At 34.8% G+C, this 22977-nt stretch overlaps 1 protein-coding gene across 1 annotated transcript in view; it reads right to left on the bottom strand.

The window, feature by feature from the left end:
- Window positions 1-22977, bottom strand: part of LOC121325235 (cadherin-8-like) — a 72066-nt gene that overhangs the window by 10743 nt on the left and 38346 nt on the right. Inside the window, exons 4-7 of the mRNA XM_041267626.1 lie at window positions 14741-14860; window positions 10641-10808; window positions 9507-9694; window positions 6366-6619 (exon numbers count right to left, since the gene is read on the bottom strand). Coding sequence (XP_041123560.1) covers window positions 6366-6619; window positions 9507-9694; window positions 10641-10808; window positions 14741-14860 — 730 coding nt within the window. The remainder of the gene's footprint in view (window positions 1-6365; window positions 6620-9506; window positions 9695-10640; window positions 10809-14740; window positions 14861-22977) is intronic.

Genomic DNA, 22977 nt, shown 5'->3' with positions numbered 1-22977 from the left:
AAATTGTATGCGGAATGTAGTCAATACTATTTCAGCAACCCCTTATAAGCAGGTTAATAAACCAAAGGTTCTTGTGGGTTAACACGCACAGTGTAGTGATCTTATAATACAATAATTATTGTCAAGGGCTAATTACTGTATTAGCTACACATTGCCAGTTAAGACCATAATGTGGCATCAAGATTGATAGATAACTATTTTTCAATGGAAGAGAGACTAGGTCTGAACAGTGCCCAATTAATAATTATTAGCTACAAATAATTACAATTCCTTATATTATATATGTTAAGTTACCACGGTCCATAAGCCATGGAGAAAAACCCCAAATGTCCATTTTATATCATTACGATTGTGATTCTTCACAATATATTAGCATAACTGAGTTGTTTTCAAATGAGAAATATAAACTATGTGTTAATGTCGAGTAATTCACTGAAAGAAGCCTTAGGCCATGTGTGGGTGTGGTTCACATTATTCAAAAAAAAGGTCAATGTTTACTGGGTCAAATACAGGATGTTATTTATGAAGCAACATCACTGCCAGACAACAGAAAGTCACACAGGAATATTTTGTAAGAAAATTAGCTGATTTTAGTTAGGCTAGGCAGCTGGTTATTGATATCATGAGATATGAGATGGGCCCAGAAGTCTGCTGTGTGCTACTCATTGAAGATAAGACACAGTAGCAGCACAACAACAAATGGGATTTAATTTATTCCATGTAATGTATATATATTTTTGAGGCATGTTACAATATATATATATATATATATATATATATATATATATATATATATATATATATATATATATATATATGTGTGTGTGTGTGTGTGTATATATATATATATATATATATATATATATATATATATATATATATATATATATATATATATATATACACACTGCACATTGCAAAGTAACACTGTTCAGCGGTCGAAGTATACATTTTGTCATATGTACTAAGAGAAAATAATGTTAATGAAAACAGTTGCAATATACTAATTTAAATATCTGTTGTATCTTCTTAGTGAGATCTCTAGCATTGGGAGTTTTGTGCGACACTGATCAAATAAATAGTGGGAGTTGAGTTGTGGTTTGCTGCAGCAAAGGGTGCCCCGAAGGATAATGTCTGTGTATGCAAAGGTGCAAGAATCAAAATAATTGTTAACTGTAAATGTCACGTGTACAACACATTTTGTTCCGTCTTCATTTTACTTATTTTAATACTGTATATAATATATATATATATATATATATATATATATATATATATATATATATATATATATATATATATATATATATATATATATAAAAATATGAAAATGAACTTTCGTTAAATAGGGTAGATTTAGATAGTGGGGCCCCACCCCAGGGGGTGGAAAAAAGCTTTTGATAAAACTTGCTAAACGGATGTGGCTGTGACAACGAGGAAGGCTGTACTGTCAGACTGGGTGTCAGGTTTAAAAACAATACAATATAATCGCACACACATACACTTATACTGTTCAAAGCAATTGTAATTAATTGCACTGAAATAACACTAATGTCTGTACAGTACAGTAGTAAAATCAAATGAATACCTAGAACCATTTTTTTTTTTTTTTAGCCCGTAGGCTACCAGTAACACAAAATAAAACCTTATGCTGCATTGTACACATTGTACAAAAGATTATTTTAAATTGAAACTAAATGATTCTAGTTGTTTTTTTTTTTTGTTTTGTTTTGTTTGTTTTTTTATTATTATTATTTTTAACTTGGCCTACTTAGTTACCTAGACAATTAACACAAAATAGATCATGATCCTATACAGATGCTCACAATGAGCTGGAGGGGTTAGTGGCATGTGTGCAGTCTATTGCTCCCAACACGTTGGGGAAACCAGAAATGTCATCAAAGTTTGTTTTCAACAAGGCTTGTAAGTACACCCTGCTTTTAGTGAAAATTAGGTATTTGGGTGTTTGCCTCAAAAATGCATTGAGCACAAGAAAAAGTGGACTGGGAAATGCCAGCAAGATTTGACTTTAAAATATGATTTCAAAAGCTCTTAACAAACTGATGCAATTATAAGTGTTGCAATTGCCAGTAGCTTTAGTAGAGCTCATTATAATATTTGAGAACCCTCATCTCCACCTAATTTTTACAAATGTATGCAGGAACGCCCATAATTACATATTCATCTAAGGTTGAACTGCAAAGAAGAACTGCAGCCACAAAGCATTCTCTGAAAAGTCATTAATAGCATTGTGCTTGTTTAGTACATTTCACCCTAGACTTCTGACTCTCTTGAAAGTAGTTTGCAACTATTGCGACAGGTGAAACGCTTTAGTACATCTACCCCTCAATGTTTTCTGACTTCCTAAAATTCAAACAAATCCAACTCCACGATGTAAATAAATACAACGTTCACAAACTGAACGGACTCCTCCGAGATGCCGCAGTGGACTCCAAACACATTGCTTTCTTGATTGATTCATAAAACAAATCTGGACTGCAGACCTAGGCTCATCGTGGAAAATGAAAGGCCCCTCTAGAAGTAGTTGTTACCTTCAGGACGACAAGCCTGTGGTTTCAGGCATTATGTCCCCTGTTGGCAACTATAGTTCTTCCCTCAGAGACCATAGCTTCCCACCATATGCCTCTTCTCCAGTCCACATTTACTATATACAGACACACACACACACGTATGCACATGGGCCAACAAATAAAATACATTCTATTTTTGGGCCATGCCACATTCAATTTATATAGTTCCTTTATTGATATGCTTTATGTACTGCATTTCTTATTTTTATGTGTTTTTGTTGTTTCTTCAGTTTAAATTGGGAGTATGTTGTATTCTTCCACAGTTTGCAGTTATCTATTGGTACGTCAGTGTCTTATAGTTGACTGTATGATCGGAAGAACTTTCCTATCATTGAATGTTTGTATACTTCTCAAGTTGACTCAGTTACTCCCCTTTTTTCATTCTGATGGTTTCTATTTGTATTGTTAGGGTCTCGATCAGGCTTACAATGTTTGAAGCAAATGATAAATCCTTGTAAATGTTTCACTTTTATGTGTGGTGTTTACAAAAAAAAAAAAGGACTACAGTTCTTCTTATACTGAAATCCAGCAAAGAAACAAAACCGTTGTGATGACTCCCACCAATAGGCATAACAGATTACATTTTTGGTATGACAGGGATAACAGATTTTTTTTCAATGATTTTTTTTTGCTAAAAATACACATACAATGTTACTTTTTGCTATGCACAGATAACATGCTTTATCTATAAAAATGTATTCCCACACGCTTTGTTCATGTAACAATTTTTGCTTAAATACCGTCAGCCTGTGAGTGTTCTAGAAATATACTCTTCCACTTGCAAAGGTATATAAATCTTCAAACAATGTAAATATTTCAAGATCTTTGAAATATAGTATCATTAAATGAAATGTATATTACAAATACTTATTTGAACTCGCAGGTACATTTAAACAGTATATATTATTTTGGCATATCAATCATAGAAATTCATAATAATCAGCTGAATGACAAAAATAGAATTATATAGCATACCATTTGGCTTCTTGCTTTTATATTTTCTGGGGAATATTTGTTTTCTGTGATTGGAAACTAAACAAAACAGACTCACAGACTTCAATAACTGACTCCTGGGATAAAAAAGGAGGGGGGGGGGGGGGGGGGGGGGTTGTGATTATCCAGACTCATTGAATCCTGGGCATCTGCTGAGGGTAGACAGTTTTTTGGCAACTAGAAAATTTAGCTAACAAAGATGAATACATCTGTAATCTCATTTAACCAATGTCTTTTGAAGTCAGAAACCAACAAATGTGTATGTTGTACCTTTCGGGATGGGTTCAAATTTCAAACAGGGCAATACTGAGTTAGGAAGGGGTCCAGTCACTTTTTTTAATCCCGTCCAGCTTTTCCAAGATAACTCAATAACCCTAACCCTAACCCTAACCAGTTCTGTGTAACATATTATGCTTTAACTTCGTGCAATTTTGAGAAACAAAACCATGAATTTTGATAAAAGCATAAGCATGGAATTTGTTAAATTAGATTAGGATGAACACTGAGTCTGACTTATGATTTCCTTCTGTAACTAATGGGTATATTGATTCCTGCATTGCATCTACCTTTGATGTGCATCCCAGAAGTTTTCACTAAACCTTTACCTGTTCACTGCTATTAGAGTGCACCAAGAATCTTCTACCCTGACATCAAAGGTGTTTAAACAGAAGCAGTTTGTTGTCTGCAATTCACATCCCTTTTTGTGGTAGATTGAGGTTTGTTCTTTCAAGACCAATCCCAAACTGAGCTGCTCTTCTCTTGCTTAGTAGTTAGTCACCCTTAACTACTATAGGTTAGCTCTCCACCAAATACAAACAAACAAACAAAAAGCAACTTGCAAATATTATGGAAGCATCTCCACTATAGGGTCACTGTAGGTGGTCTTTATCACCTTATCGTGCATAGATTCCTTCTGACAAATCCAATTTATGTTTATACTATTCACACAATAAACTGCACACAAGGGAATAGTACAGGCTCTTTTGAATGTGTGCTAGCCACAGAATATATCTGATACTGTGAGCTCTGGTGATACTCTTTGCAATCACACAGTCATTCATTGCACAGAACAGACGAAGGTACTGTCAAACTCTCAGACAGATGGACATAGGACCCCATAAACAGATTTGTTTGTTGAGAGAATATGTATTATATTTTACATAGTATATTATCTGTATACAGTGTAAAATAATGGGGAATGCCTAGGAAATAATGTGACTTTGAGACCACTTTGCTGCTTTTTATTTTGCTTAAAACGAAATTTTGAGAGACAAATAAATCTTACTGCAGCCTTTGAAATATGCTGCCTGAACCTTTACATAACACAACATGGTAGAAATTTTTGGCAAAAATTATGGTCACCATCTGAAATGCTTTAAAGCCCAAGCAATTCATTAATAAAACTATACCAACAGAGTAAAACAAGTAACTTTAAGAAACAACAAGTTAACCTATTTTATTCAGTTGCGGTACTGTTCTGGAACATTTATTTTGAGGTATTAATGCTAAATTAAATAAACTGTGTACATTTAACTATAAAACTAAGATTATCCTGCCAAACGAATGAGACAGTTTCAGGCTAACTGAAAAAGAACAGAGGCCTTTTACTAATGGCTACCTAAAGAAGTGAGTTGTAAAATTGTCCTTATTAGTGTTGATATGTCCAGCTTGCAACACATGCAACAGTTGAGTTTCAGAAGAATGCCTACCAAATGATGGTTTTATTAATCTTTATCCACTAACCTTAACCCTAGTTAAACTAGGTGTTAGAAACAACTGCAGTATGCCAGTTAATCACAGTTGGCACTTGCTATGTATATTTTTACAATTCAGAAGATAAGACCTCACTACGCAAGCAAATCAGTAAACAAATTAAATGATTAAGTAATTAATTAGTTATGTATTGCTGATTAACATAACCCAGTTAAATAACATGCACATCTATTACAATGGCCATAAACTTTGGTACATTTATACCATGTGTAGCAGTTACTATGTGTAAATGAGCTGTGCCTCTCATGACTGATTCATTGTTTTTCAAAAAAAAATATTGCCTAAGGTGTTAATCCACTCTCATGGCAAAACAAAAGTTATCACGTAAAACCATGAAGAGTTCTTTAATTCCTTGGGGATGTACTTATAGTTTATCACAGCTCGAGAAGCAGACACTAAATTAAACAATCCATGCTGACCTCTAATGGCAAATTGTTCAGCTCCAAAAAGATTTAATGTCTGCCTCTTTTTCTACATTAAAAAAAACATTGTGAAATGAAAGAAGTGAAAAACCAATTTGGGTTTTTACCAGAACTGACAAGCGTAACCTTAAAACTACATAGGCTGGATTAAGAAGGAAATAATGTAAGAAATGCATTTACTTATATAAGCCTTCCTCTAGAGTAAAGGAAGCAACATTGCATACCACCATGCAGCCATCAAGATAGAACATTCATCATGATGAACTTGGTAGAAAAAATGAGACAATGTAGTTCTGGTTGAGACCCAGGGAGTCTTTGGTGCAGTCCAAAGTCCCCACAGTAATAAAGGGTAATGGATGTTGAATACCACATAAAAGTTGGCCAAATATGATCCCACTAAACAAATATATCTATGTAAAAAAACCCCAAAAAACCCATTAACTTTAACTGCTGGTTTCACATGCCCAGGCTAACACTAGTCTCGGATTACCACACCTAAATTAACAGTGGGTCCTAAACTGGGTCTGTCAAACAAGCCATTCAAGTTGCATTTACTTTTAAAGGTAAGTGCTATACCACATCATACCTTATAGGACTAGCTGAGACATCTGGGTCACGGGCAGTCACCTGACCAATAACAGAGTTAATAGCAGAGTTTTCATGTACTTCCAGCAGATAAGTAGGTGATACAAAGACAGGAGGTTCATCTGAATCTTCCACTGCAATCTTCACTGTCGCCGTATCCTTGAAGGGGCCCCTGCTGAGGAAGTGAGGATCAATATGTACGTTGAACGCCTCCACCTTCAGCGTATAGGATTTTTTGGTCTCAAAGTCCAGAGGCTGTAAGGAGTAACAGAGATGAATGTCTTTCACTAATGACCAAAAGCAGTTAAAAACAAATTCATTTAATGCTGATGGATAAAAGTTGGGCGGGTTCCCCAACGTTTTCTATTTTTAATGTGGTGATGCTAGCACAGCCCTCTTACACACCAAGATTAGTCTTGAAGAAAATAAACAACAGCATAGAAATGTCTGCTATTAAATTTCAAACACCAAAGCTCCACCTAGAGGAACCAATTCAGCATTAATGTATTCTCTACAATGACAACTGAGGGTTGTCCATGACAAAGGTGTAGACAATTATTTCTTTGCTATGCACAGTTAGTTACCACTGTCTTATTTAGAAGCCAATCTTCTGAGACCACAAGCAGCATTTTACAGACAGTAATAACATGGTTTGAAAAAGCCACATGAAATTGCCATTACAATACACCAAACATCAGGTTATCCATCAGATCAGTGTTCTGGAATGCCCATGTTTGTATACAGTTTAACAAGCGTGCCAATGTAAAATAGAAGAATGAAATGTTGTTAATCAAGGTGTCTTTCTAATATAGTTAACCACCTGCTCAGAGTATTACTATACTGTGAATACAGTATAATTGCCTTGCAGGTGATGTTCCTGAATGTTAAAGTAGGGCTATTTTTTGGGGGGGGCAGCAAGTAGCTTTGGAATTAGAGTAAACCCAGGCATCTTAACAAAGTAATGGCTCCAAATCGTGGCTCATCCTGGAAATCTGCCTTGGAAAAGGCACAGCTGGCAATAGGACACAGCTGGGCGTTAGAGCAAGCAGGGGGCTCTGAAGCCTTCCTGTCAGGCACCGGGGCACTATAGAAGCTTAGCCTCCGAGAGCGCCTGCATGAGCCCAGGAAGGAATTCAACATTAGGATTTTATTTTGTTAACCTGTTCACGCTAGAAGCCAGTGGCAATGCTGCAGCAAGGCAGTGAGCCCAGTAAAAGTTTTGAAGAATCAGTGCCTACTATCGTTTAAAAAGAAAACTTACCTATCATATCATAATTTTACAAACAAAGTGTACCTAAGTTATGTTAACTTTTGTTTATTTTAATTAATTTAATGAATTGTTTCGCAGTGGTGCTTGCATATACTGTATCATTAATACATTCTGCTTGGCTCACAGTGTGGCTAGAGGGCTGTAAATCACAGACCTTAAACCTAAAGAATAGACATTCTTACTGAAGTGAAACTGTCTGAATTTGAAATAAATTTAGTACAGTATGCATGTGTTCTAGAAACACATTTTTTGTAAAAAAAAAAAGTTTGAATTTATAGGTACAATAAATCCAAACCTGTAAACTAAATAAATAACCTTGCCTACATATGAGTGTGCATGTATATTGAATGAAAGTTTAAAATAAATAATACTTTATTTAGAGCAATGTTACCTACATATGAGTGTGCATGTATATTGAATGAAAGTTTAAAATAAATAATACTTCATTTAGAGCAATGTTACCTACATATGAGTGTGCATGTATATTGAATGAAAGTTTAAAATAAATAATACTTCATTTAGAGCAATGTTACCTACATATGAGTGTGCATGTATATTGAATGAAAGTTTAAAATAAATAATACTTCATTTAGAGCAATGTTACCTACATATGAGTGTGCATGTATATTGAATGAAAGTTTACAATAAATAATACTTCATTTAGAGCAATGTTACCTACATATGAGTGTGCATGTATATTGAATGAAAGTTTAAAATAAATAATACTTCATTTAGAGCAATGTTACCTTTTATATCATACAAAGTATCTGATTCTCAAATGTAATAAAAACATTTGGACCATTTCCTTCCATTTTAATCCCCTGGTGCAACAGTCACTTGCAGCCAGAAGCTCTATTATACACTTACACATTTCCCTGTGTGAAGCAACATAGTTACTGTACGTAAACATGAAGCATATTAAGCAACATCAAAGATCAGCATTGACTTGTACAGAAATCTGCACATCCCACTCACCAGAGAGAGCTTGGCCTGAGGGTTGGAAGATAAAAAAGCCTACACCCCACAACAACAAAGACTCTTCCAACTCTGTGCCTTTGCTGTCTCGTTTAAATCAGTATTTTTTGACCTTGTTGTGAAGGATCTTTAATAGATGTAATAATAATAATAATAATAATAATAATAATAATAATAATAATAATAATAATAATAATAATAATAATAAAACACATGCAATAACACTGTCCTTGTTTAACACATTTAGATTTAAGCTTACCCGTTTTCCTAAGAATGTTATTAACACGCTTTACTTTAGTGTCTTGATTACAAGACACAGTGTGCTTAGACAAAAACTTTTGTTAAAAAACAGTAAACCTGAATCAACTACTGGTGTGATGCTAAGGGCCAGATATCATCCTTGAATCCTTTCCTAACAATGCAGGTCATACAGCTTACAGCTCATTAAAGAGTAAGCAGTGGATCTCCAAAATGTTCTGTGTTGCTACAACAGTATAAATAACATATCTGTCAGTGTATCTGTCAGTCATTTTGCTTTTCATTGTTAACATCCTGACAACACTCTAATGCCAATGATATAAGGAAATGCTTCATTTCTGGGTAGTCAGGATCGCAAAAAGAAATGGAAAACTTCTCTTTCAGCGAAATATTTCAAAATGGTGTCACTCACATACTTAACTGATGTTCCAAAGTGTGATCCATCACATTTAGTAACCATTGGCACAGAAAATAAAGTCTGATACTGGGAAATGGTCTAGACTGCTGCTAAATAAGTTTGTGTCATATCACTGCATATCAATCTGTATTTTATTCATAAAACATAAGTAATATGTTTACATTAATTAAATTGCAATCTCTAAAATATTGACCCAAGAAATAATCTTGGATAAACTTTACCTTTTTCAGTCTCAGAATTCCTTCCTGAGTTTGTGGATCTGTCGTTATCTCAAAAGCATCAATTCCATCTCCATCGATAATGTCATATGCTGACCTGGCATTTTCTCCAACATCACGGTCATTTGCCTTCACCCTTCCCACGGCATCGCTAAGGGCGATGTCCTCCGGGATGGAGAAGTGATAAAGACCTTAAAGAAAGGGCAATGACAAAATGTCATCAACAAGTTGAAATGTATTTTTTCTGACGCACAATGAAGGGGACTTCCATGGTATTTAACTAGTCATTTCTCATTTTCGCATATTTTTTACAAAGCTATTTACAGCTAAATATCCTTCTATGGTTACAATAATTTAAAGAAAAAATGACAATATAGTTGGAAGTGTGCATCTCTGGCCTGCGTAATAAAGACAACATTAAAACAAGCTTTTTCATTAAGCCTTTTCTTAACAGACAGGATATCAATGTTTTACAGAAAACAATAACAGCGAGCGGCAAGTACACCTCAATAATAACTGATTATTATTATTATTATTATTATTATTATTATTATTATTATTATTATTATTATTATTATTATTATTATTATTATTATTATAAAAAACATTCGATATAAGTACTTTCAAGATATGACAGCTAATTCATCTCTCTGGCTTGCTGGGTATGTAAGAGTATTTTACTATAACTTACCAATTGCACTATAACCTAAAATACTGGGTTTACCAGACAAGTTTTTGGTCTACCTTAATCTTTCTTCTAACTAAGATAATCTTGTACTACTGCCCTGGAAGAAAAGCACAGATGTGCAAGCTGCAGTCTTTTTTCTTCATTCTGAGATATTGTGAAATATTGGGTATACCTTCCAGTTGCCCTTTTGTCAAGGTCTTTACACGTACCCTCCACCAATTTTTCAAGATTTATTTTTCAGGCCCATTTTGTGATACTGCACTCAAGTAGACAAGATCAATCAATCAATTATTTTTTAATCGGTCAAAGCCCACAGGTTAATTGATTAATCATTACTGTAATCAATAGTTTGGAGTTATATATATATATATATATATATATATATATATATATATATATTATATATATATATATATATATATTAATTTTGAGGTTTTAATCATACTTACTCTGTGAAAATTTTGGTGGGTTATCATTGACGTCTGTTAGCGTTATTGTGACGGTCGTAGTTCCTGACAATCCACCCATGTGACCTCCCATGTCTTTAGCTTGAATGACAACAAGATACTGCTCCCTCGCTTCACGGTCCATATTGGGCAGGGCGGTTCTGATAATAGCTGGAAAATATAAATAAAATTATTCTTTTTTTTTTATTTGACTCCATTAATTCAACGTTAAATAGAGTTATGCAAAGTGGCTTATGATAACGGGCTCTCCAGTTCACAAGCATTTCATCTGAGAATAGAAGAGATTCTATTTACTCTATAGATTATTAGTTTTAAATCAGATTTAACCTCATTAACCACTTATTTGATATTCAACTGTATTTGCATACTGTGTGTTAGACTTTATTTACAACTTTATTCATAGCAGATTTTTTTTTTTTTTTGCTTTATACGCTTTCAATATATCCTATAAATTATGTGCCCAGTGGCGCCTATCTCAAAAAAAAAAAAAAAAAAAGAATGCAAAGCACACTGTACCAGATGTGGATAATCCTCTGTGAATAAAGCTCCCATTTTCATTGACTAATAAATATAAAACTTGTCATTTCAAGGCACATTTGGCATGGCTTAGATTACATGAAATGCATATTCTTGTTGTACATTTGGCAAATTGTTTATAATTAGAATAAAACTGCCGTTATTTTGATTTTACTGGTATATTTAAAAAAGAAAGCTTCAGTTAAAAACCCATTCAGCTATAGTGATAGTTTGAACAGACGCTACCATCACAGTGACAAATCTCAGTTTGAACCCTGTACAGCATCCTTATAATTTAGACCACTTTTATGCTTTTAATTTTCATTATGCAATATCAAATCTTTCTTCTTAAATGTATAGGTGTACTGCTTTCTGTGTATTGTTTTGCACCATAGTTCCAATGAAACAGCTGTTATAAAAATGCTTTTTAATGAAAAAAACAACAACAAACAAACAAAAAATAAAGAAATAAACTGTATAGCTAGCACAGAGTTCAGAATGAACAGAATATGAGCAGGAGTCAGCACTGATGAGGCTTGTAATATGTAGGGGATGTATTTAGAGCTGAAGGCAGGTATACAGGTGACAAAACAAGATACATTCTTTTTCCTTCACAAGGTAAGAGAAGCACACTGAAAACCCTCTCAGCACAGCTTTCCAAATATGGTTTCCCTCCTATGAAAGCAGAACAAGGATTTGGTCTGAATTATCCAAGTAGTAAGTCATGCGTTACTATGCCAAGGGAAATCTAATCCACCAGATATAAAACCATGATGCTTCAGGACTTTTTAATATGCAGAGGAGCCCTTTCCAGGAGATTTACATCCTCTGTGTCCTATCTTGAAGAATACTTAGCAATTTAAATTAAAATAAAATAAAAAAAACTACGCATATGCATTCTCCTCTGTCTGTTAACTATGTGACATACAGAAGCATGATGTTTATTTATAGTCAGATATGTAGTCCAAAGCAATGTGTACCAACCTACATTGGATATAAATGCCTGTGCTCAGGAAATTAATGATCTACTTGGCGTTGTTTGTGCTACTCTTATATATGTCGTTTATTTTTTCTATTTTTATTAATATTCATTCTAACTTCTGGTTCATTTGATGGAACTCTCTGCATAAATGCAATACTTGTGTTTAGATGACTGTAAGCACACATTATTTTGCTGAATAAAAAAATGCAGAACATGCTTTTGAATTGGTGTTAGGTTGACTGGTTGACTGATTAATGTGTAATTGTTATGGTTCAGAAACACACACACACACACATGGAACTGTGAACAGGCTGGCTGGTGGAGGCGTCAAACCTGGAAGAACACACAGTACTGAGGCTGAAATGTGAATGAAATGCACTGATGGGCAGGTTTATGGTAAAACAGAAAATAAAAAGTGGAACAAAATAAAAACATTTAACTAAGAAAATGGCGCTGTGGCCAAGACAAACGAAACCTACCGTACCGTACTGGCGCTCCCAACATGAATAGTAATAGTTTTTCATTTCAGTTTTAATAATATATGAACTCCTCAAATATAAAGGGATATTAATGAAGGCTTTATCTACTAAAATGGCATATTAAGCAATAAGGTTTGGTTGCAATGTTTGTTTGTTTTTTTTCAAATATGTATACAGATATCTATGCCACACAACCTAAAAAGAAGATGCAGTGTCCCAGAGATACATCTGTTTATTTGTTCATGACTACACCTATGAAATCCCAGAGTAATTTTTTATATATATATATATAATATATAATATATATATATATATATATATATATATAATATATATATATATATATATATAGATATATATAAACACTGGATGGTTGGATGGTGATTGAAGTCCTTAATGTCCCATTGGTATAATATTGCATTTCAATGTGTACACTAGAATGCTTACACTAATACCAAAACTGTAAAAAAAAATCTAAAATACACAGCCTAAACCATACAGCTGCTTATTGTTAATTAACCATGTGATATGCACATGGGCTTCCACAGTGTCCCTGACAGATTGTGTTTTGCAACATAGATAGATGTAAAGTATGTTTGTAAGGGGCAGGGCAGTCGTACCTGACTGATTGACTAGTGTCAGTGCCTGCATACAGGACATTGAGGAGTGCTGTATCATGCGTCTCCAAGGAGTGGCAAACCTCTGACTGGTGAGTGGTCTGAAGTGGTTATTGACTGACAAGCGGAAACAACAGCTACGGAAAAGATCTGAACATTTGAGGGCTAGAGTATCATAGTCATCAGCACACACACAGGATCCAACATCTCTGGGCACAGCACTAACATACAACTGGAACGGCATTCCACTGGATATCTGAATGGACCCGGGGGGATCTACAGCACAGCTCGTCTCACTGCGTCACAGCTGTGTTTGGTTTAAATGGGGGATAATCCAGGTACAGAAGGTTGTAAATAACAACAAAAACAACAACAGAATTCCTCTGAATAATGCTATAAGCTGGAAACCTGCGGTTAGACAATACTTTCAAAATATTGATATGAATATTGTATTTTCCAGAGGAACTGCTTTAATGATAAATAAATAAATACATAAACAAATAAATAAATGCATTTAAAAAAAAAAAAAAAAAAAAAACCAAAAAAAAAACAGGAAATTCCTTAATATTAGTTAATAATACCTGGTCTTCTGAGAAGGCAGCCTAACCTTTTGTTGTTCTGCCTGTTGTATGATGTTATCCATTCTAGATCTCAAAAGCTTTCTTATTTTTCCCAGCAAGTACAGTAGATTTTTTTTAAATTAATTATTATTATTTTTTGTTATTATTATTTTAACTTTGGAGAACTAACCATCTACAGTAGGGAATCAGTTTTAAGGTGTTATTGCTTAGAACTACATTTTCAAAGTGTGAACTATTATTCCGTCAGGAAACTCATGCAATAGATTATGTATTAAAACATAGACTAGATAACACTACCTCAGTGCCTTTCGAGGTGCCCCTGCCCATAAATTAGCTTGCAGATTACTTGAGAGGATGACCATAGGGAAGCCGTGGGCTAGTAGCTGCCCTTCTCTGTTGGACAAAGCCGAAAAGCAGATGGAGGGAAGGAGGAGGAGGTGAACTCTGTTGCACAGTGGGACATAATGGATTGTGATAAGATATTATTTATTTTCGTTCCTATCACTGGACGTATTACTTATCGAATGACAAATAAGATAATAGCTACTCGATTGACAATTTGATCTGGTATTGGAAGCAGCCTATAATATGCTTTATATTTATGTGATTTGATTTAAGGTTAAAGTGAATTAACTGCCAGAATCACTGCTTTGCTTAATTCCTGCTTTAACTGCTAAATACTGGAATCACCTTTTATATATTAAAACAGTCATAATCATAAAGCATGATTAGTAACATGTTTACAGTCCACTTTTAATGGATCATTAAACTGAATTGCTACTCACTCCAGGACCTTCCTAACATTGAGATGTTGACTCGAAGGGTTCTCAAGCAGTGTCCGAAACCTATAATATCGGTTTGCAATCCATACATCAGCAGCAATTTATCATCAAGTCTATTCACTCACCAGTGTGTGGCTCAATGGAGAAGTAAGGCTGTCCTTCCAGAATACTGTAGACCAGCTTTGCACTGTTTCCATAGACAGGGTCATCCGCATCTGTAGCTGTCACTCTTGTGACAGAGGTACCTGGAGATAAACGATGAATAGAGACATGATATATAGCCCAAACAGTGATAGAAATGTAGTTAAAAAAAAGAAAAAAAAAAACATGGGTACATACTGTATGTATAAAGAAACATTTGTGCCAGTTCTTAGTTTCCAAAGCAATACCCTTAACAAATAACATATAACAGTTAATTGTTGAAGTTGCATGGTGTGGTACTTAGATAAAGGTTGAGAAATACAGTACTACAGTTAATTTGCATTTTCAATTAACCTTGCTGCAGATATGTATATTATTATGTCTCTTTCAGAACAAATAATTGTAATGTACCATAAAACAAAAAGTTAAACTCTCTTTTTTACATTAATCTCAGTGCTAATCAGCTTTTAAGTAACACATTTTCTATTAGATACAATCCCTGTCTGTATCTGTATCTATTTACAAGTATGCTGAGATTTAGTTTTGATCCATCGTACACAGTAGATCTATCCCCAAATGCAAATAAGAATATCAACTAACATACGCTTAAAATAATACTTTAAAACTTTAAATCACAGATTAAAAAAAAAAAACAGAAACAAAAAACAAACAAAAAAAAACAACAACAACTGCGGTCACAGATTACATTGATTTTAGCTAATAATACAACTCACGGAATATCAGAGCAGGACCAAAAACCTGAGTAAAAATACACCAAGAGGGACTGAGAGAACTCATTACTAAATAGACTTTTAAAAGGCAATGCTTTCTGCTATCGCATTTGATTTTGGTCACCTGAACCAGTGGACTATCACATATATATATATATTATCTATATATATATATATATTATATATATATATATATATATATATATATATATATATATATATAAAAATATATATAAATATGTAGGAGGTGTATTTCAGCTAATGGCAGGTACAGAAATAACAAGAGACATTCTTGTTCCTCCACAGGGCACATGAAGCATAGTGAAAACCCTCTCAGCACAGCTTTCCAAATGCATACTTATATATCTTTATCTGTTACAGTACAGACCTTCCACGAAAATGATTCAGTCAAACAAAAGCCAAGTCACATAACAGTGTCCTGTGTAGTTTCAACAATTGAACAATTCTAATGGCACAGTTTTAGCCCATCTGAGTAAATACCACTTTGAATAACTATACATACAGTAAATAATTCAATTAATTAAAACCAAAAAACAATGCAGAGACTCTTGCTTTAGAAATACTGGAATTACAATAGAACCATTGCCTGATCAGTGTCAGTGTCTTCCAGCGACTCAAGTCTTCCAGCACATGTTATTTAAATATGACCAAATCCATGTAACATTTCCATTTCCACTTATTCCCAGAAATGTGTTTAGCACAACAGCTGCAATTGTAAGTTACAGAAAGACAACTTGAAAGAGACAATCATCAAAAAGTTAGCCTTTAGTTTTACTCAGATTGTGTTTAGTGCTGAAGTTAAGAATGAAGGTCTACAGAAAATTAAGGGCAACTTTAAAAATCATTAAATAATACTTTCCTTTGATGGATTAACTGGCTCCTTGTAGAGATCAATCGATTTTAGATGCTGCAGACCAAAAATCACTGAATATTCTTCAAATGATAGGATTGTGTACCAATGCATGTCCATTACTGTCCACCTGCTATATTGTCTCCTACAAATAACATGTAGGTCATTGTTTTCAATTCTAGGACATATCGGAGAGATGTTTAGTCTTGTGACACACTGAGGTCCTTTTATATCATAGACCTAACTGATTTACGAGTGTGTCTGCCGAGTGTTGAGTAGAGATCATTACGTCCGCCACTCTCTCCATAATAACTAATGGCATTTTATGACATTTCTGTCAGTGGTATATTACATGTCACATGTGCACAGCAATGATGGATAGTAGTTTATACACTGTTCAGTGAGTTAGCAGGTTCACACAGAAAGATTATCCCATAATTCCATGTGACAGCAGTAAGCACCTGGTGACCACAATTAAATAAAACGGCTATTCTCATAACATGAGACGAATTAAAGAAATTGAAGCTATATGAATAACAAAAATGTCATCCAATATCTGAAAACCAAGTCACTCAACAGTTCAATGCAGGTTTAGGATCTGTGTTGGATGTTAAACACCTTGGAAGACTAAAGGCTCAATTCAATAGTGTATCATTAATGAATCACCCTGAATGTACTGTAAGATCTTTTAGTGGTCATAACAAGTATGTGACTATTGGATTAAAAAAATAAATAAATCTCATCTTTGCTTTGAGTGCATGTAATGCACTTAACTTACACAGATAGACAAGTGCTGCATACCTCTTGATAGCTGCTTGAATCCACCACCCTCTCTCCTTTCTCATCCACCAAGAACCTTGCTGTCACCCTTAACCCCTCCCTCTCCTACTCTCAGCACATCTCTACTCTGGCATGCTCCTGTCACTTCTTCCTCAGCAACATATGCAAAATTCGCCCCTTCCTCACCGACTACTCCACTTAGCTCCTAGATCAGGCGCTGGTACTGTCCTGTATCCCTCCTGGCTGGCATTCCTGCCTCTGCTACCGGTCCGCTCCAGCTCATCTAAAACTCTGCTGCTTGCCTTGTCTTTCCCCTTTCTTGTTTCTCCCATGCTACACCACTGCTTCACTCTCTGCACTAGCACCCTATCACTGATTGCATCCAATTCAAAACTCTTGTACTTTCCCATCGCTGTCGACCTTTCTTGTTACTCCTATCTCCAGACTATCATTTCTCCCTACACCCCCTCTCGCCCTCATCACTCCTCCACCTCCGGCAGACTAGCTGTACCCCCCCTCCAATCCCTTGCCTCCAGAGTCAGCTCCTTCTCTACCCTTGCCCCTCAGTGGTGGAACGACCTACCCATGGATATCAGGACTAATCAGTCCCTGACCACATTCCGGCACCTGTACAGACAGCATCTGTAAACTTCACAACTCTCGACCATACTGGACTATATGGCACTCAATTGTATCAGTACTTGCATCAGCTTGTACTTCCATTGAACTGCTCCATGCCTTGCCGCACTCCACTACTGCTCCTAACTATAACTACTTACTGTATCTTATATTTAATTATAGATAACCTTACTCATGTTTTTGTAATTGCTCTTATTTGAAATCATTCTCATCCTTTTATCATACTTACTATGTGTTTTTACTGGACTTTACTCATATAAGCAAATATCTACTATAAGATTTAACTGCTCAGTCAAACTCGCTCTTACTTATAATCTACTGTATTCTTTATTTTACTTACTTGAATTTCATCTTATTGTGCGTGCATAACTGCTCTTATCTGTATTATGATATTCTGTAATGTGGTATTTTATAATGTGATAACAAGAAATGTGTTAAAAAAAATACTGTGATATTTTGTAACAATTGTAAGTCGCCCTGGATAAGGGTCTGCTAAGAAATATAGAATATGTATTGTTTTGCTATTCCAGAAATCTCTTAGTAATATGGGGCTCCTTATCCTAATAAACAAGTGAATATGTCCATTTTTAAACCAGATATGATCTGTTGTTGTTGAAGTTGCTTTGTGGCCAACAAAATAATGAATCAGTACTATTGCCCTTTAAATTCAATATGAATCCAATAAGAAATCATCATGCTAATTTATTAGCTAAACAATATGAGTTATTGAGCGGTGAGTAGCTTACAAAGTGGTGAGTGGGTACAGGTGACCGCAGTGCAGTGCAGGCAAGGGTGTTTATTGAAGTTAAATGCAATGTCCAAAGCCTTATGGAAAACACCTGTAAATAATAAATGATAGATGTGAATGCAGCGGTGTGTATCACTTTGTTTGTAAAATCCCACGGGTTTGACTCGTAATTAAAAAGTCCAGTTTAACACACCAACACTAAACACAAACACAAACACAGTTCTTAGTGATAGTGAATAAGTGCTCGTTATGTATTACAGTTCTCGGTGAAAATGCAGGGGTGAAAGTGATGTCCGGGTTAATGCTGGCTTTCGCTACAGCTCCAGGTCATGCTACTGGTAGTCTTTTAAAAAACAGACAACAGTTAACAAACACTAACAAACACAAAACAAAAACTCACAGTTCACAATACGGCAGAACAGACTTCTTGTAGGTTAAAACACTAACCATTTACCAAGGAACAGATCACTTACACTACACCCCCTATTTATACCCTCGCTCATGACCCCTAGGTTAATGAGCGCATCGGCTCCTGCAATCCTCGGATGCTGCGTCGTCTCCTGTCCGAGTCATTAAGCTTGGGTGCCGTAGCTCAGCCCCCTTCCTAAATGACCAACTACCGTAAGGAAAAAATTGTCATGCCATTTGATTAAGGGTACTCTATTCCTTTTACATAGTGCCCTCACAGGTCTGGAGGGAGACCTAACACCAATAACCATTCAATCTCTGACTTATTATAAAGTGTTACTGCTTTCAACAAATAATAACAACATGTTAAACCACTGCATGATGTCTGTCCATATTTTTCCTGTATTATTCCTGTAAAATTTGTGGCTCAAAACAGAAACTGCTCGCTTAGCAACTTTCCATTGCAAAATTGCAAAATACAGCAGCATACCGTTGAAAATGATAGCTGTTAAGTAGTGCATAACAACAGAAAGTAATGAAGCTGTCATTGCAAACTGCAGTCTGCTGGTACAGTATTAGAAATCATTACAGTGCTTTCTTCTTTTCGTTTTTTTTTTTTTGTTTGTTTTGTTTGTTACTGTTGTTGTTTTCTGAAGATTCTCAAAAATCAAAGTATGATACTGGGTTGCGTCAGATGTTGCTGAGAACAGGGAGATGGGTTAATATTGTATGCTGTGCAGATAGCACAGTAATTATTTTTAAGTAATAGGTTTTCGTGTTCCGACAGCTTAGCTCAGTTGAGTTCTGAGTAGCTTTAACCTTGAAATGTCGATTAAGAAGTACTGTAAAACCAGGGAGCGCTATGATGATGACACAGACTGGCATGAACTGCTTTGGTGACCGCCTGGTTGCACTGCCTGTGTTGTGTTGTCTGTTGCTCATAATTAGGATTTTGTGCCTTGGCATGTCATCCTTTGGAGAATATTAAGCTTGCAGGATAGAAGTGGATTTCTCGCCTTTGCAATTTACTCTGTTAAGCACAAATAGAACAAGGTTAGGTTTATTCTACAATTACTTCAAGGGTTCTGAACAGTAACTGGTCTTTTTTTGTGTATTATTTCCTACAAGATATACAAAAAAGTAGGAGATAATTTAACCATGGTTTAGTATATGCATTTGCAAGTTTAAACTTGACCACAGCATGCTGCATTTTATTCTTGTTATATGTAATTGTCCAATTCAGTATATGGCCTTATACTGGGATAACTGGGATTAGTGTTTAATTAGTGGAAATGGCAGGGAAATGGCAGTTCCTGTTTAACTGAGCTGTCTGACTGCCTTTCTGAGGAACAAAAGAGCTACTAGAAAAAAACTATGTTGCTGTTGCTCTGCATGGTAATAACGACAACCAGCTATGCTGGAGAACACGGTAGAAATGCAGCTGTCAATCAATGTGTTCCTAAAGATTCTAGAATTTGGCTGACGGATTTTGTAACCTCAGTACATCGATTTACCAATTGCACAAACATGAATAAAGACTAGAAATAATTTCTACCTGGCAGTGATTTGCTGGCATTTAGATCATTTAAAGAAAAAAGAAAAAAAAACATGTTTATTTTCTTTATTTTTTTCCCATGGCAGCAGACAGTTGAATTATAAATTGTATTCAAAAATCATCAACCTAGACATGCCAAACGCCAAATGAATGTGGAATATTAATAAAAAGTGACAGCAGCATCTATTTAATATATTTTAGGTATTATATTTGATTGACAATACAGGATTACAGCATGGATTTAAGAGGTGAGTTGTTATTAAAAACATATTATAAAGAGTTCTCTGTTGCAAGGGAGCTTATTCTTAACAAAACATTTCACTCTGACAGAAAAAAAAAAAAAAAAACACACCCAAAGAAAACCTGGAAAAAATATATATATATATATATATATATATATATATATAATATATATATAGATATATATATATATATATATTATATATTTCTCCACAATGAAATCACAGTGAAAAACTAAAAGAATGGAATGTAAAACTATAACAATCAAAATCTACATCACGAACACAGAGCTGGAAATCAATAAAAAGCAGTGTGCTATGTGCTTGCTACTCTAAGGGTCTGAATGTTGCAAACAACACCAAAGAAACAATTTTTTCTACAACTTACAGAAAAAAAGGAAATATATTGTGGCCAATAAAAGAATCAAACTTAACTCTCATCTCAAGAAGGGATATCTGCACAATGGTCAAGTAGAGAAGCTGGGGATAGCGTTGGGCCTTTTAAGAAGAAGAAGAGAATATCCTCAAAACAGAGCTGAGGTGGTCCCCTGAGTCTTGTGTATCAAATGGCATTGAAAAAAAAAAAAAAAACAGGCTTTCAATTCAAATACATAAATGAATACTGCATTTACATATTTTTTGGCAGATTGATTTGGAACAGTGATTTAACATAATCTGAAAGATAACATTGAAGGTCCTTTAGCAGAGAGCAGGGACCTCATATTGACCAATCAAGTTAAAGGAAATCTCTGATCCATTGTCTGATACCTCTAATACCTTTCTTTTATTGGGAGGGTTTCCCTTTTCTGAAATAAAAGTGTGAATGTCCATTTGGAATAACTGGCAGTTAGACAAGAAACTACATTCTGAAACTATTTGTAATGACCTATGTTTGTATATTTTAACATTTCACAAACTTTACAAACATAAATTAGAAAATATAATTAATAAAAAATAATTTAAAATGATGTGCAACCATATAATCCATCCTGCATTGCTAAACACTCAAAACCCAAGGATTTAGAATTGTCCTAGTCCTGTGTTTATATTATTGTATGTTTCTGAATTAGCAGATGGCAGTTTGGTGATTACACAAGTCAAGGTGTGCTGCTATGCAGTGTTCAGGTCTAAAAAGAAACTATATCAAACAAAACAGATAATAAATACTAACTGAATTTACTTTAACCTTAAACTCTAGTTTATATTAGGCCATGTATGAAAGAAGAATAGAATTGAGGCATTTTAATCCACTTACAAGCCTGACAAATTCTGTTCTTGATGAGATTGATCCACAGAAACTATGTAAATCTGACACAAAGTGACCTTGATGACTATAAATCACTGGAACACTTGGCAGTCATGCGTGATGCAGAGTGAAAATGGCTAAACTAAAATCTGGAACAAACCCAGCTCCAACTGGGTCTTCTTCAAGTTCAAGTTCTGCTAGAGTTACAAATACCTTTCAGCATGGCGTGTTTACTGTGTGCCAAAGAGACGTGTTACCCTTCTACTGAGGCTTAAAACTCGGAGGCTGTTTTTGCCTTTTAAATTAAAAACTAATTTAAGATCTCACAGAACCTGTAAGAGCTGTAGGTGTAATGACCTAGACATTTCAAACCTGGCTATTTCCTTCTGAAAAATGATTCTGCATTTGCATATACTGACTGTATAAACATCTAGGGGTCTATTCAATTGAACGAAACACCCCCACCATTTAAACATGTAAGAGACACTTAAGAGACACAAACACACTGTTGTTAAGCTTAAGTCCCCTTCTTTTAATGATTTAAACAATGGTATTTAGATGAACAACTGTTTAGACTGAATATACCTCCTAAAAGTTTACATGAACTGTGCAATAACTGCAGAGTCACATTCACCACATAATGCAATAACCTTGGTTTTCAGTGTCCTTCACGGACAAGCATTGCTGGGTTCAGAAAAAGGTGTGCATTCTTGCGAAGGTGATCCTTCACAGGACGCAATGTAGTACTGAGCAATATTAGAGCATGCTCTTATAGCAGGTGCAAACTACAGAACAATAAGAGTGTATGTGTTACTTACAAATGTAACCCACATAAAGCCATTTGCCTTAACTAAGATTACAGAATGTGACATTATAAGTCAGAGGATCTTTAATTAACTGTGCTGTAACTGTATTGTTTTAATCATACATAATAAAAAAGATAAGCAATTCCTGAACTCCTGAATCAAATGAAGATAATGCCAGGTCCATTTAAAAAAAAAAAA

This window comes from Polyodon spathula, chromosome 13 (genome assembly GCF_017654505.1).
Source record: "Polyodon spathula isolate WHYD16114869_AA chromosome 13, ASM1765450v1, whole genome shotgun sequence".
In the NCBI taxonomy this organism is placed as follows: Eukaryota; Metazoa; Chordata; class Actinopteri; order Acipenseriformes; family Polyodontidae; genus Polyodon; species Polyodon spathula.
Note: the sequence above shows the minus strand (reverse complement) of the source record. Positions and strands in the feature narration are given on the sequence as shown.